This window comes from Myxine glutinosa, chromosome 2 (assembly GCF_964187855.1).
Source record: "Myxine glutinosa chromosome 2, kmMyxGlut1.1, whole genome shotgun sequence".
Classification (NCBI taxonomy): domain Eukaryota; kingdom Metazoa; phylum Chordata; class Myxini; order Myxiniformes; family Myxinidae; genus Myxine; species Myxine glutinosa.
Genome location: NC_136262.1, coordinates 91,115,737 through 91,132,441, shown reverse-complemented (window position 1 = coordinate 91,132,441; position 16,705 = coordinate 91,115,737). Strand labels below are relative to the sequence as shown.

The following is a 16,705-nucleotide window of genomic DNA, read 5'->3' as shown; positions in this document are numbered from 1 at the left end:
CAGGACATCTTTGCCTTTCTCTCCCGTTTGGACCTCTTTCCTTGCGATCCGCAAATTGCCTGCTTTACGATGGACGTTGGATGGACCTCCCTGGCGTTCACATGCGAGCGAGGCTTGCCACTGGAGCTGGCGAGACCGGGGCGAGTGAGTGGCTCGGCGGCCTAACAGTGTGCGAAGGGGGCCTTATCGAGGCCTAGTGGACAAGGGTGCGCCGAGGCCTACTTCCCACCAACACCGGAGCCTGAACGGACCTGATGATTCCAGACAGATAAGACGCACCACGCATATCCACAACATTTAGGGGAGGGGGAGGGAGGGAGGCAGGGGGTTAATCACCTTTTCGTTAAATATATGCTGGTGAATGTGGCGTTCCTCTCATTTCTGCGTTACCTGTGATGCCGAACAGTAAGAAGAAGCCGTACTACCAACTTCGTACACTTCCGGAATTGTTTGATTTATTTGTGTTCAAATGTCTGGTGATTGTTTTGTATTTATTTATGCGAATGTGTACTTGTATATAACTGTCAATCATTTTTAAAAGCTTAGGCACGATCGAGCGATTATATTTTAAAACTCCAAAAAAACCGCTTTGTTTTTTTCAAAAATGTATTTTTTTTTGGCCGAAAACACTCCCAGGCACTCACTGATGAATCTCTGAAAGTTTTACGAAGATCTGTTCAGCCATCTCTGAGAAAATTGGCGACACACAGACAGACATTTCTCTTATTTAGTAGAATGTATGTATATTGTTGCGGTTTTGAGTTTGTAAAGTGAGTCTAATAAAGGTTAAAATTTGCCAAAAATAGTTAGTCACACAAGCAACATGTAGCCTCGCGATAGTATAGTTATGTCTTAGTATTTGTGAGCTTAGTTCCTTTCCATTGTTAGTTCTGCGTTGAAGTAGAGTCAGGAGAATAGGCCCTACTGCCACCGACTATCCAACGTCCGTAGCCTCATGCCCTTTTGGCACCAACGTTGGTTCAATTTGGGCGAGTTAACACGACGACGCAGGCTAGGAGGACCGGGGCGGAGCCGAGGGCGGAGCAGGCAGAAGCGCTGACGGTAAGCACGAGTCGCCAATCAGAGCTCAGAGGTGGTGGCGGCAGCGTTGCGTCACAGGGCGTGGTGAGAAGGTTCGAGAGGGTTCCAGAAGGTTCGTGGGCGTAGCCATAAAACCCCTTGGAAGGACTCGCGCGCACGCAGCAGTAAGAGGGACTTGCACCAAAGGACTAGCGCGGGAAAGCCGATGAACAAAGGACTGAAGCAAAGGACTCGCGCGCACTGACCAACCAGCCTGGAAGGATCGAGGAAGAGGAGTTGTGAGCGTCCGAGAACTGTACAGATACGCGGCAAAGCCGACGCGCATGAACCAAGAGACACGCTTTTATGAGTGACGCTCGGTTGTGTTTTAGGCCGATCACTATACAGTGCATTTGAGACGCGTGAGTGAGGAAAACAGCTGAGTAATCGCCAGCCGCGCTGAAAGTCCCGCCGTTTGCCGTTCCACCTCGTTATCTGCCTTGTTCGGGAGACGCGCTACGAGGTTCCTACAATCGCCTGCTACCATCTTCGTGGGACGTGCTGGGACCGTGGAGAGCCGGAGGGAGGCCGTCTCTGGACGACTACGTCGACGCGTTGGCTGGCCATCTACCCATCTGCAATTCCCTGTGTGAGTGAGACAGGCCCGTTGTCTGGGGAATAAGTCAAGATCGACTAAGGCTGCTCTGTGTCTCTGCGTCCCCGATCATTGTAAATATGTGTGGGAATAATTAAACCTGTGTTCTTCCTTTCTTCCATTCGATCGTTCCTGTGGTTTATTCATTGGCTTAGCGTGGTACGAATAGAACCGCTCAAATCGGGTTCCACTAATTAAGACTGCACGGACCACGTGGTACTCAATCCGCTCGGCGTACCCAAACCACACGCGGCTCGTGCGAGGCATGCTTCCTCGCTTCCGTGGCAGCGCAGGTATTTAAGTACGTGCGAGACTTGGTCCCGAAACCCTACCTTGCGTTTGCCAGGAAGGGACGTGTCAAGCCTCGGTTCCGCCAAGCCCAGCAAGAACAAGGGGATTAATCCCCCCTTGGTAAGGGGAAGAAGGGCGGTGTAGAACCGTAACAATATTATATATATATATAGTATATACACACACTAGCAACAGTACCCGCCCTATGGGCGGGGCTTCAATTGGGAAGCCCAAATGAAAAGGCAAAATATCAGAAATTGAAGGCTTTTTAAATTTTAAACGATTCATATAAACGTCCGTTGAATCATATCACACGCAAATCATCAAAATCTAAACAATACATGGTGCCCATTTTGAAACTAGAGATTCCAGGGAACCTGAACTCAACTGGTCTATATCAATATGGTTAGAATATGCATAATAGAACCACAAACTATATAGTTTATATGTGCTAAAAATATATGACAAAAATTGATTTTCAATATGGCCGCCATGCCGCACCCATTTTTGGGCGTGCAACGCCCAAATGCAATCCCAAACTAGTTTATGTCTTTAAGATGCTGCATAACAAGTTTCATCAAATTTAATCAATATTTGTGACTTTTAGAGCGTAGACGTCGAATTGTTTACAGACGACAGAGAGACAGACAGACAGACAGACAGACAGACGACAGACGACGGACACTGGGTGTTGACAAAAACTCAGCTGGACATAGTCCAGTCGAGTCAAAAAGATTGAATTCTGCAAAACGGAAGCGGCCGCTACACCTGTTTCTCAGTCGCTTTGCACACGCTGCCATGTTACTTCGGAGCCGCATGTGTATATAGGAAGAGTTCGTCAGGAGTCAATCTACTCTCTCCTGGTACGTAGAATAAACATTAAACAGTATTTGTAGAATTTCAACAAAAGCCACATCACTGTTCATATCGGTAAATATTATTCCATCGTGTTTGGAAAAACTGGAAAATTTGGAAAAACAATATAGCCTATTTTACTCCCAGGGGTCCCAGGAATACCCACCCAAAATATCGTTGCGATCGATTGAGCCGTTTTTGTGGTACATTCGAATGGACGGATGGACATTTGGTGAATTATAGGAAGATACCATTCGTTTTACAATGACATAATGACCTTCAATAGAGCACAAAAGCTTCTCCTTCCATTCTCAACAGTCATTGCACATACGCTTGCACCCCTTTAGAGGAGGCGGTGAATAAAAATGTGGATCTGCGAAAAAACGTTAACGGGGCACGCATATAGCGAGGAGTGCCTGCATAAATATTGTAAAAACAAATGAAGTCCAAGCACCATTAATGAGGAAGAAGAAGGCGCCAGTCTCGTTGGCCACAGCACGAGCAATAAGGGTCTTGCCAGTGCCAGGAGGACCGTAAAGTAGAATTCCACGGGGAGGCTGCAAAATGCACACGAAAGGCCACAATATTCTGCTGCCCAAGGTTGCATTCATTTGACAATTTAACATGCAGTGCACCAAAATCAACAACTCTCCTCTATCGCCAAACTCAAGTTATCCATACCAAATACAACTACAGTCGCACCTTCACTCCAATGGCTTTGAACAGAGCTGGGTGCCGTAATGGTAGTTCTACCATCTCCTTTATCTGAGCAAGCTGGCGCCGGCAACCCCCAATGTCATCATAGCCAACTTCATTGAGCATTTCCTCTTCATCCTTAAAAAAAAAAACAAAGCTCAACATAGTTATTATCATAATGGTGACACCATACTAGGATCTACCTATCATTTAAATTTGCTAACGACCATGTGAGGCCCCACAGAGAAAGCCATTCTCAACAAGCATTCTAAGTATTGCGCTGCAATACATGTCCCCGACCGGCAGTCTGTCGTCCGGAAAACTGTTGGGGAAATTACCAAGGGTTATTTACCCACAGGTTCTGAATAGTTCCCAATCGCTAATTACCTCAGGGCGGGCTCACCTGTGATTCGCACTTGGGACTTCGATTTATACACCTTGCAGACAGGTCAGCAGAAGCACGAGAAAATAAGTTGTTGATAAAGAACCTTTCGAGTCGCTAAATATCAGTAATTTATTATATTTTCCGGTTCACGATCAATGATCGATGTGTATATATATATATATATGTTGCTCGGCTTGGCACCGCCCCTCCCAAAAGCACGCGCTGTGTCGCGCTTTTGACGTTCGCAAGACGAGGCTGAGGGCTCGTGCGGTGCGGCTTGTGGAGAACTCTAGAATAAACAAAGTGCCATAACTTTGTCAAAAATGATCGAACCATTGTGAAATACGAACTTGATCTGTAACTTATCATGAGGAAACCATGTACCAAGTTTGAAATCATTAGCTTTAAGAGTTTAGAAAAAAAAGTCCGGAAAACTGTTCTTTGCGTGATGGACTGACGGACTGTCGGACTGACAGACGGAGGGACGGCGTGCAAACCTATAGTCCCCTCCGGTGTACACCGGTAGGGGACTAATAAATGATGATCCATATATTTATGCCACATCAGAGATGACCATATAATCTTTCAAAGCTGTACGAATAATGTGACAAACGGAGTGATCAGACAGGTGGCATGTCTCACCTCTCGCTTAATTGGTTCACCCTCACAATGGATGACAGTGTCTGGCGCCACAATGCAATGTGGCGGTGGGTCTGTTTCCACGACCTTGAATTCGACAGCACGCATACCACCACGTACCAGGAATATGTCACCTTCATAAGGAACACCACCCATGTAAGAACATGAATGCAAACTTTGTACAACCAAAGAATCAGAAAGGCAAACTCTCAAGAAGGGTACTCATCAACAAAGGGAGGCATTAGCTTGGTTACCTTTGCGAATTGGGCGATAGGCTTCCAAAAAGTATGGTTTGAGGAAGACCTCAAACAGGTTTCCTGTGATCCCTTCAACTGTGTCATCCATGGGCAGAACGTGGATCCGTTTGCCATATTTCACATCTGGCAAGGATTGGATGCTAGACACACACGCACACACACACACGCACACACACACACACACACACACACACGCACGCACACACACACACACACACACACACACACACACACACAAGATTACCATTTCAATAACCTGAACTCCAATGGCGAAAAGTGTCAGGTATAAACCACCGTTTAGATGGTTTATACCTGACACTTCGCGAAAAGTGTCAGGTATATAATGCCGAAATTAGAACAGTACCTCTATGAATCATATTTTAAGAAACGTCTACTTCTAACCACCACCTCCACAACTCGGCACTCCCCAAATCACCCCCAATAGTGCAGGTACAGTGGTCACTGGTCAGGTGATGAAAACTTCAAGCCCAACAAAACATGTAATGATATCAGCTGCTATGAGGGGAAGCGTAATTTTGTTGGTGTTGGCTTAGCGGCTAGGGTGCCAGCTTAGGATCCTAGGATCCTGGGTTTGAATCCCGGTCGATCGCTGAATTAACGCCAGGGGGGTTGACTCAGCCTGTCATCCTTCCGAGGTCGGCTAATTGAGTACCAGTTCACTGGTAATTCCCTGTGTGTCGTAAAAGGCGACAAACAGGGTTGGCGGCAGGAAGGGCATCTGGCCGTAAAACATTGCTTCAAAAAGGGGACCAACAAAAACAACAACAACCACGGTGCCCGAAAAAGGCCAACCCCCGCTTTGCGGGGGAAAAATGGCCTCTAAAGGTGTTTTTTTTTTTTTTTTTACAATATGGCGGCAGATAGTTTAATCATGTGACATTATGACTGGTTGCAGCAGTTTATCGTTTTGTCCTCATTGTCTTCCCAATCCACCTCACCACATCCCCTCACCCAAAAGAGTAATGTCCACGATAAAATAGCTGACTCCACTGCACTCAGACTTGCAATCCTTCCTTTGCCTTCTATCATGTTTCCGTGAGAATGGCTCACCATGAATGCAGTTACGCAAGATTGCAGTTATGCATTTCAAACAAGTGTACTGGAAAAAAACACATTTGGAACGAGAGAGAGTTCATAGAACACGATACCCTACGCAATGATCAAGTCTATATAGTTTGCACTTCAATTTGAATAAAATAATTTTTTTAATCAATTTCAAAAATATGGAAGTTTTGCACCACTGAAGCAGTCTTACACACCACCCTTATACACTAATGAGACGACGTCAAGTCGCAGTTTAGGAGATGGAGGATTTTTTGATCACCAGAGAATGCAGCATCACTCGGCTGACTGCCAGGCAGGCAATTAAAGGAGAATTATTTCACCCCGATCTGCGTATGCGCAATCGAAAAAAAAAATCAGAGACAAAGTAGTGTAAAAGGGCAAACTAGTCTTCCCATTCATCTTCCGATTCATGTTCAAAAGATAACATTCAATTTGACTACGTGGTTGCTCGGGAGAGGTATAAAACACATGGACACTGCTAGAACTTCAAGGAAAGAAGTCGGTATTTCAAAAAAGTGGATCTGGGGTGAAATTAACAGGGGTAGAAAACATAAAGGTTTTGGATGGGGAAAGATAAGAGATGGTGGTGAACAGCTGTTTTAATGACCTGGAGGGTTGAGTGGGATTGAAGAGAGTGAGGGAGTTTGTTCCAGAGGTGGGAGAAAAGAGGAATGAAAGCAGTTTCACCAGAAGAGGGTTGCAGGCAGATCTTGTGCGAACCTGTAGGACTATTTGAGGGACAGAGCTGGGGGAGCGAGGCCGGAGAGGAGTCGGTAGAAGACAGAAAGTCCCCCAACCTGCCTGCGGTGAGTGAGTGAAAGGCCCTCGGAGTTAGCTTCATCGCGGGAGATTCCAATGATTCTGAAAGCTTTGGTTTCAACAGCGTGAAGCCGAGCTAGGTGTGAGGCAGGAGCACCGGCCCAGAGGGGGGAACAGTATTCCATTGAGCTGCGGATGAAAGCCTTGTATGTGGTGAGGAGCTCAGGTGCGCCAAGGAAGAACTTCACATGACGGAGGATAGTCGGCGACTGGCTTTGGAGGCCAGCTTGGAAATGTGGTTTTCCCAGGAAAATAAATAAATTAATAAAATATCGCATTTATCTGCAGCTATTTTGGAAAAGATCAAATATGATGAAAATTTCAAAAACTTCTGGAACTCAATAACCATTCAATACTGAAGGTCAGTCAGCCTTTTCTCAGGCCTTTCAGTAGAAACCCTCAAAATGTTTTGTGTAACATGGAGTCTATTATCCACAGCAAAAGATAAAAAAGGAAGCCATGAAAATTATAAAGACAGAATAATGCTTTTGTTTCATTTTTTGAAACGTTTGTGAAGCAAAAAGAAAGCGATTCATCATTTTATTATTTTGAATGTTATACAAAATGGAGCAAGACGAGCAAAGATACCTCGTCTACTACATTACAATGCCCAGACATTCATAGATACAGCAACAGTCACTGTCAGCACGCTCAGATTACACCATGGAGCAAGAAGCTTTAATTTGTAATCAAATTGAACACCCCAACCCCCAACCCATCCCTCTCCCAGGCATGTTCCATTAACCCATGGATTCCCAAATGGGCTCATGTTTCTGGTACCTTCTTAATAATGAGCATAGAAAGCAAAAAAAATAAATCAAATGGGAGCACTTAGTAGGATATTCACAGCACAGCACTTTTTTTTCCCATACCTGAGAATAAAGCTTTTGCCGAACATCTTACTTGTTGTACCCATCGTGATGTGGAGGTATTCGCTAAGCCTCTGCTAAACTCAAGGAGCACAGTATGGGCCACGGACCACAGTATGGGCCACGGACCACAGTATATGACCACAGTCACACCGAAAAGTCACAAGGGTGATGTAATAGACACCGAGTAAAACCCGGAATTAATTTACTTATATGCCTTTGAACCTTTTTAAACCTTTATTTAAAGTTGTAGAACACAAAACGCCTTCGTAGTACTTCTAAAATACCAAGCCACAAGTCGCTACATATCAATATATAGCAAGACAGGTCAAAGTATTGGGGTGAAGAGGTCGCCTAAATGGATATGTACGATACTGCTTGACGCTGCGTTTTATGGTGATCAATAAAGCCTCCATCTTATAAACTGCGACTCAATGTCATCTAATTACAGTGCATACGTGTCGTGTACGAGACTGCTTCAGCAAAATTTAAATATATACTTGAACACTGCGCAGGGTATCATCATGTTGCATTAATTCTCTCGTTTTCAATATCATGAAAATTTATTTTTCAACACAAAATCAGACAATATAGTGAATATTTTATTTGTAATTTGACCTAAAGTTGACTTCTCTGTTCCTTACTACATTCCATCCCCGCGCCCCATTACTCGTGTATCAGATTCAGTTTTCCGTTTCAAGTCACCGATTCTGTCCGTTTTCCACCATCGTGGAAAATCAATGATTCTATTTTACAAAGCACTTTGCAGTGTGGCAGGATATGGGATGCAGATTTAGAGGATTCCTTTTGAAGTTGGGTGTGCTGTACCAATAATATTAGTAATGCAGTGCATAATGTAATCTTTTCAAGTGTAAAGCACAAACATTGCAGCAGGTACCATCGTTTGTAGTTAGGTTTGGTGGTTGGTGAGGCAGGGGGAGGCAATACCAGAATAAAGACTTATTTATGCAAGAAAGGACCATAAAACTAGCAAGCAGTCAACAAACAAAAACAATTTGCCAAATGTCCAATTAAACATTATAAACATATCAGTTAATCTCCCCAATGTATGCAGCCCATCAGTCATGCATTCTCCTCATTGTAGACAACTAACGTCTGCAACTTCCTGCACTCCGTACCCCCTCATTAAATCAACTTACTTTGACAAGTTCATCGGTTATTGCATCGTTATTACAAAGATGTTTTTTGGTGATCAACTGTAGGTGATGTTTTGCGCACTTCATACACAGGTAAATTAGACAAATGAGACAACCTCTCGTCTAAAGCTGAATTTTATCAATCTGTCAACTATCTTACCTTACAATGTCACCAAGACGTACACGCAGGTTGCTGCGCACCACTCTGTTCATGCGGATCTTTTCATCTGAACAGCTCTCATCCGAAAGTACAATGCATACGGTCTCCCTTCTCTTCTTTCCTTTCAACAGCACTGTATCACCCCGGAACAACTGCAACTCGTTCATTTTATCCTGCGCAACAGCACCGGCAGGGATTGCATTAACAGCAATGCAGTTGGGAAAACGCAAAAACAACTTGAGCAAACCAATTACAAGAAAAAACAAGTGTTACGCCTAGGTCCCCCGTCGGGGAAGTGATGTGAGTTGACAAAGTGGAAGACGCAGAAAACATGCTACGATATGATATTTCGCTCACAAGGTTCAGACATACATGGAGGCGGCCATCTTGGATTTTGACGTGGCGATCCAATTTTCAATAGCGATCTTCCTTATGGCGAGGTACACGCACACGCCAGATTAGAAGTTAGTAGTTCGTTTATTTTTCAAGATATTTCGCTCACAAGGTTCAGACATATATATGGTGGTGGCCATCTTGGATTTTGACGTGGTGACCCAATTTTCAACAGCGTTCTTCCTTATGCCGAGATACACCCACACACCAGATTAGAAGTTGGTACTTCGCTTATTTTTCAAGATATTCCGCTCACAAGTGTTACGTGCTCCTCCCCAAACCCCGGTCATGGTGTACCTCTGAGCCCCGAGAGGGGTCACGGCAGAAAGATGTGTTATTCTGTATGTCAAAGATCAATGGTGAAGCCACACCAATTGTTACCAACAAACAAATATTGTATTAAGATCACACAAGAATTAACAGTACAACAACAATAGTAATCAATTGTACAACCTTCTCTTGAAAATCCTCTCTATCTCTTTGCTGATGACTCTACTCTCTGTCGCTCCATTCCTCATCCCTCAGATCGGCAGTCTGCAGCCTCCTCACTCTCTGCAGACCTGGACAAAATCACAGACTGGGCAAACAAGTGGAACATGTCTTTCAATCCTGACAAATCTCACACTCTTACGATGTCTCTCCGAAAAGACCGACTGGACAACCCTCCCATCCACTTTCTGAATAATCCTCTCCAAGAAGTTCTGTCACTCAAGCTTTTGGGTCTCACTATCTGCCATGATCTTTCCTGGGAAAACCACATTTCAAATCTGGCCTCCAAAGCCAGTCACCGACTGGGCATCCTCCGTCGTGTGAAGTCCTTCCTTGGCACACCTGAGCTCCTCACCACATACAAGGCTTTCATCCGCAGCTCAATGGAATACTGCTCTCCCCTCTGGGCTGGTGCTCCTGCCTCACACCTAGCTCGTCTTCACGCTGTTGAAACCAAAGCGTTCAGAATCATTGGAATCTCCCGCGATGAAGCTAACTCCAAGGGCCTTTCACTCACTCACCGCAGGCAGGTTTGGTGGTCTTTCCGTCTTCTACCGACTCCTCTCTGGCCTTGCCCCCCCCCCCCAGCTCTCTCTGGGCTCTGTCCCCCAAATATTCCTACAGGTCGCACAAGATCTGCCTGCAACCCTCTTATGGTTAAACTGCCAAAATCAAGACTCTCTGCTCACCTTCACTCCTTCATTCCTCTTTTCTCCCGCCTCTGGAACAAACTCCCTCACTCTCTTCAATCCCACTCTACCCTCCAGGTCTTCAAAACAGCTGTTCACCACCATCTCTTATCTTCCCCCATTAGTCAGGTTCACTATGTTTTTTCGTTCAAAATTTTGGTAGATTAGCAAAACTATACATTTCTGGAATACTCAGAGCATGAGGAATCCAAAAATTAATGTTTGCATTTGCATAGACACCTTTGCGAAAATGACCCTCAGGACAGTGATGAAGATCTGTAAAAGCATATTCCTGAACGGTGTAGACCTAGTAGATCCTGTGTATAGGACTTATAGTTCAATCTGATACTAACAAGGCTGCTTTCTTGCTTTATAAACCCATACCTATAACTTCAAAGGACTTGCAATATCATGTATTATGTAATACAGTTATATCACAAATATAAAGACAATGGTTTTCAATTACCTTTGTTTGTTGCTTTTCTATAATCCTGAGCACTATTTTGAGGCCTTTATTGGATTCCTTAACCCAGAAAACATAGGATTAGCATATTTAATTAAGTTTCTAGGTTGACTAGAAGCCGAGATAGCGCAAAATATGTATTTTATGGCGGCCATTTTGAAAATCCAAAATGGCGGCCATGCAGGTGTCTGTGCAAATGCCAACATTGATTTTCGGATTCTCCATGCTCTGATGATTCCAAAAATGTACAGGTTTGCTAATCTCCCAAGATTTTGAACGAAATTATATTTGTTAACATAGTGAACCTGACTATCTTCATCACTGTCCTGAGTGTCATTTTCGTAAAGGTGTCTGTGCAAATGCAAACATTAATTTTTGGATTCCTCATGCTCTGAGTATTCCAGAAATGTATAGTTTTGCTAATCTACCAAAATTTTGAACGAAATTATATTTGTTAACATAGTGAATCTGACTACATCCAAAACCTTGATCTTTTCTACACCCGCTAATTTCACCCCAAATCCACTTTTTAAAAATACCAACTTCTGTCCTGGAAGTGCTTGGTGTCCTTGTGTTTTATACTTCTCCCACCCCCCTTCCCACGCCTCCTCCCCCGAAGCCCTCTCCCTCCCACTCATCTCCCTGCTCTCAAATGTTATGTTTGCGTGCTTCCCCTTCTCTCCCCATCCTGTCTTCCGCTCCCTCTTTTTATATATCTTGTTTGTCTGGTTGATTTGTTTGTGAAATAAGTGTTAGCACTTTCACGAGCCTCGATTCAGTGTACAAAAAAATATATATATCAGCATCCTTCCGCTTCCGGTCCGGTCTGGAGAGGACGCTGGCGTTACTTGTTCGCCGCTTCTCCGACTGGGTCATTGTACAAAGTCTCCTTTTCTGGTGGTCGTGGCGGCTTTTTGGCCGTTGGGTCTGCCCTCTGCTCGGTCCCGCTCTGCTCCTGGCTTCGCCTGCCCGGCTCTTCCACTGTTTCCTCAGGCCCGCTCCCGTTGTTTGCGGTCGTTGTTTGCGGCTGTGGCTGTTTGCATGATGGGGTGGAGTGAGTATTGCGGCCTTTGCTGTCTTGATTAGCGGTTGCGGTCGTTTCCCGCTGCGGCAAGGCCTACTCGTCCTCCTCAACCTTGGCCTCTTACTCGTCCCTTCGCTCCTGCCTGGCATGGCTCTAAGGTACTCCGCCGCAAGGCTTCTTCTGCTCAATACTCACTCCACTCCATCATGCCTCTCTGCAATCAAATACCACGGACTCCTGCGACGACCCAGATACATTCATAGAGGCTCCAGTCATAAGTTTGTTTACCGACAAACAGGTCACTCCATTCCCGTACTCTGGTCGGCTCAGCGCACTCCCACTCATCGTCCCAGCGCACCTGGTCACAGCAACGCACCCGATCGCACCTCCTGTCTGCAAACCCTGGCTAAATCACCTGAGTTCATCCCCACCATACAAAGCAACATCAAGCTCACCCTGTTCAATACCCGGTCCCTCAACAACAAAAGCCTCATCCTGAACGACTACATTCTGGAAAATAAACTGGACTTTCTCTGTCTCACTGAAACCTGGCAACAACCTCTGGATTACTTCTCACTCAACCTCACTACACCCAATGGATATTCTTACATCAATAAACCATGCTCGGAGGGCCGAGGTGGTGGAATTGCCGTAATTCACCGACAGGACATCAAGACCAGCCTCATCTCCATCTCATCTGCTCCATCATTTGAACACCTGGCTTTTAAACTCTCTGGTCACACACAGTCAGTCATGGCTGTCGTCTACCGCCCTCCCAAACCACACCCATCATTCCTGTCTGACTTCTCCTACTTTCTGACCCAGCTCTGTTCCATCTCCCCCTCAATCCTCCTCCTCGGTGATTTCAATATCCACATGGACTCCACTGACTCCACAATAACAACTGACTTCACCGATTTACTCACCTGCTTTAACCTCACTCAACATGTCAACTTTCCTACCCATAAACGTGGGCACATTCTGGACCTTGTCTGCTCTACTGGATTAATTTTGCACCATGTCTCTGGCTCCGACCTCACCCTCTCTGACCACTTAGCCATCACGATGACCATCAACATCCCCCCACCCCAGCACCAAGGCATTATCGCACAATCAACTTCCGTAAGCTAAACGCTCTTTCACCGACCTCATTCTCATCCATCCTCTCTGAAAAAATGTCCACTTCTCCCTTCATTGACCTCCACACCCCTTCTGACCTCACTGACTACTACAACCACACTCTCCTCCTGCCTTGACCAGCTTGCGCCTATAAAAACCAAATCAGTTTCTTTCACCCATTCTGCTCCCTGGTTTACCCCTGAACTCCGCCTGATGAAAACTCGTGCTCACCAACTTGAAAGACTCCGCAATAAAACAGGTCTCACAATTCACTCCCAAGCCTACAAGGACCACCTACAGCACTACAAAGATGCCCTCTCCCGCACCCGCTCTGCCTACTACTCTCAAATCATCCACTCTGGCTCTGGAAACCCAAAAGCACTTTTCTCTACAATAAACAAACTCCTCAGCCCCCTGGACACCACCACCCAGTCATTCACAGTAGACAACTGCATCTCCTTCCTTTCATTCTTCCAAAGCAAAATTGACAACATCTACAGCAGCTTAACCACCACCGCACCTGCTCCCCCTCAAACCACCTGCCCCCCCTTATCCTGCCAACCCCTATCTCAGTTCTCCCCAGTCTCCCCGACTGACCTCTCTGAACTCATCGGAATGAAAACTGCCACCTGCACTCTTGACCCCATCCCCTCCAGCTTTGTCAAGGCCTCCCTTCCTGCTCTCTCTCCACTTATCACTGCAACAATAAACTCCTCCCTGTCCACAGGCATCGTCCCACCATCCCTCAAAATTGCTGCTGTTACCCCCATTCTGAAAAAACCTGGACTCAACCCTGACACCCTAAACAACTTCAGACCCATCTCCAACCTACCCTTTCTGTCAAAAGTTTTGGAACGCGCTGAAGCCACTCAACTCAAACATCACCTCTCTGCCAATAACCTGTATGAAACATTCCAATCCGGATTCCGCTCCAACCACAGTACTGAAACTGCTCTCCTCAAAATCACAAACGACCTTCTCCTCTCCTCTGACGCTGGCAACCTCAACATTCTCATCCTCCTCGACCTCAGCGCCGCCTTTGACACCATCAATCACACCATCCTCCTCACCCGACTTGAAACCACCTTTAACATTACCGGCACTGCCCTCTCTTGGATCAAATCATACCTCTCCGACAGACGCCAGTTCATCTCCATCAATAACTGCAAATCCCCCACTGCTCCCCTCCCCCAAGGTGTCCCCCAAGGTTCAGTTCTTGGCCCCCTCCTCTTCATCCTGTACCTGTCCCCCCTTGGTCACTTAATCTGCCGTCATGGTCTCCAATTCCACTGATGACATCCAGCTTTTCATCTCCACCAAGTCCATCTCCACCGCCACCCACTCTATCCTGACAAACTGCATCACTGAAATAAAATCCTGGCTTCAAATCAACTTCCTCAAACTTAACTATGATAAATCTGAAATAATCATCATTGGCCCAAAAACGCTCACCAAATCCACCCATAACTTTGCCCTCAAGATCGACGGTTTCCCATTATCCACCTCCCCTCACATCCGGAATCTTGGCATCATTTTTGACCAAACCCTCTCCTTCGACAAATACACTAAACAGATCACAAAGACAGCCTTCTTTCACCTGAAAAACATCGCCCGTCTCCATCCATCCCTCTCCTCCACGGCTGCAGAAACCCTCATCCACGCGTTCATCACCTCCCGTCTGGACGACTGCAACAGCCTCCTCTATGGTTCACCCTCAATAATCACCAATAAACTCCAATACATTCAGAACTCCGCTGCCCGTCTACCCATGCGGACAAAATTCAGATCCTGGGGGGACAGGGCCTTCTCCATCGCTGCTCCCACCCTCTGGAACTCACTACCTCACACCATCAGAGACTCCTCCTCACTCACCACATTTAAAACATCACTCAAGACCCACCTGTTCAACACTGCATTCAACATTTAACCCTCAGCATATAACCCCTGACTATCTCTTCTCCTTCTCCTTCCTTTTGCTTTGATTAATTTACCTATTGATTTTTGTCTTTTTGCACTTGTTTTTTGTACTCTGTCAAAGCGCCTTTGGGCTTCTTGAAAAGCGCTATATAAAATAAATGTATTATTATTATTATATATATATAATTATATATATAATTATATATATAATTATATATATAATTATATATATATATATATATATATATACATATATATATATATATATATATATACATATATATACATATATATATATATATATATATATATATATATATATATATATATATATATATATATATATATATATATATATATATATATATATATATATATACAGTGAAACCTTGACTTACGAGTTTAATTCGTTCTGTGACCGAGCTCGTAACTCAATTTGCTCGTTTCTCAAATTAAATTTCCCCATTAAAATGCTATTAATCCGTTCCAGCCCCCAAAAACCACACCAAATTTTTTTTAAATATACAGTATATATAAAAATATCTCGCGCTTTATATTTCACCTGTATGCAGCATACAAGTTGGCAGGATGGCCTGGACTGGAGGTACGCACACTTGACTCTAAACTGTCCAGCCTGGGTTTGAATCCCGACCCAGCTATAACCTGTCATGTCGGTGTTTCACAGGCAGGGTGATTCATCAATGTGTGTACCGCTAAACTGGGCGCCCCGTTTGCGTCCCATTAGTTGTTGGATGTTAAGGATCTGTGTAGTGTTCTGGGCCCTGTGCTATTTCTGGTCTTCATCAATGACCTCATCGAAATGAGGATCTGTGTAGTGTTCTGGTAGTGTTCTGGGCCCTGTGCTATTTTTGGTCTTCATCAATGACCTCATCGAAATGACCTCATCAATGACCCATCGAAAACCTTGATATTTTCTACCCCCGGTAATTCACCCCAGAGTCCTTGCAGTGTTCATATGTTTTATTCCTCTCCCACCTCCCCCCAAGTCCTCCCGATGTCCCTGCTCTCAAATGTTGTGTTTGTGTCCTTCCCCCTCACTCCCCATATTGTCTGCCGCTCCCCTTGTTTTTTGTGTTTTGTGTGTCTGTTTGTCTTTTTGTGTGATTAATGTTAGCTCTTTCACGAGCCTCGATCTTGTATACAAAAAAAAAAAAAAAAAAATTAAAAAAAAAGTCACCGTGTCTTCCACAAAGAGAAGGCGAGCTATCGCCGGCACTCTGAACAAGTTGTGGCCTGGCATGCTCTTCTCCTCTGCCGTTATATACGTCTCCTCGGCATCTTTTTCCAGAAGAGCCCTGTCTCGTCACAGTTGAAGATTTGCTGGGGGATGTATCCTTCAGCTTCTATCAGTTTGGCAAAAGTTATAATAAAATCTTCAGCTGCCTTCACATCCGAGCTTGCTGCCTCACCATGCCTGACGACGGAGTGAATGCCGGTCCTCTTCTTAAAATTATCAAACCATCCCCGACTGGCTTTGAATGACTCTTCCGATGCCTCGTCCGTTGATGTTCCCGCCGTCTGCTGCACCAAATCCCCGTAAATGTCTCGGGCCTTCTCACAGATGATGCTCTCGGTCACGGTATCTCCTGCGAGCTGCTTCTCCGTCAACCACACAAACAACAACTTCTCCATCTCTTCATGGATAGAGGTCCGGAGCTTTGAAATAATCGTAACGCCCTTGGCTGGCGTTATAGCCTTTAT

At 45.0% G+C, this 16,705-nt stretch overlaps 1 protein-coding gene across 2 annotated transcripts in view; it reads right to left on the bottom strand.

Moving 5' to 3' along the window:
- VCP (valosin containing protein) overlaps positions 1-16,705 on the bottom strand; it is a 99,066-nt gene that overhangs the window by 71,708 nt on the left and 10,653 nt on the right. Inside the window, exons 1-6 of one of the 2 annotated variants that reach the window (XM_078771228.1) lie at positions 9,736-9,854; positions 8,890-9,062; positions 4,796-4,938; positions 4,545-4,675; positions 3,524-3,655; positions 3,276-3,378 (exon numbers count right to left, since the gene is read on the bottom strand). In XM_078771228.1, coding sequence (XP_078627354.1) covers positions 3,276-3,378; positions 3,524-3,655; positions 4,545-4,675; positions 4,796-4,938; positions 8,890-9,056 — 676 coding nt within the window. In that variant the 5' untranslated portion in view covers positions 9,057-9,062; positions 9,736-9,854. Of the gene's footprint in view, positions 1-3,275; positions 3,379-3,523; positions 3,656-4,544; positions 4,676-4,795; positions 4,939-8,889; positions 9,063-9,735; positions 9,855-16,705 lie in introns of those variants that run through there. The other variant, XM_068107770.2, reaches the window with a different exon arrangement.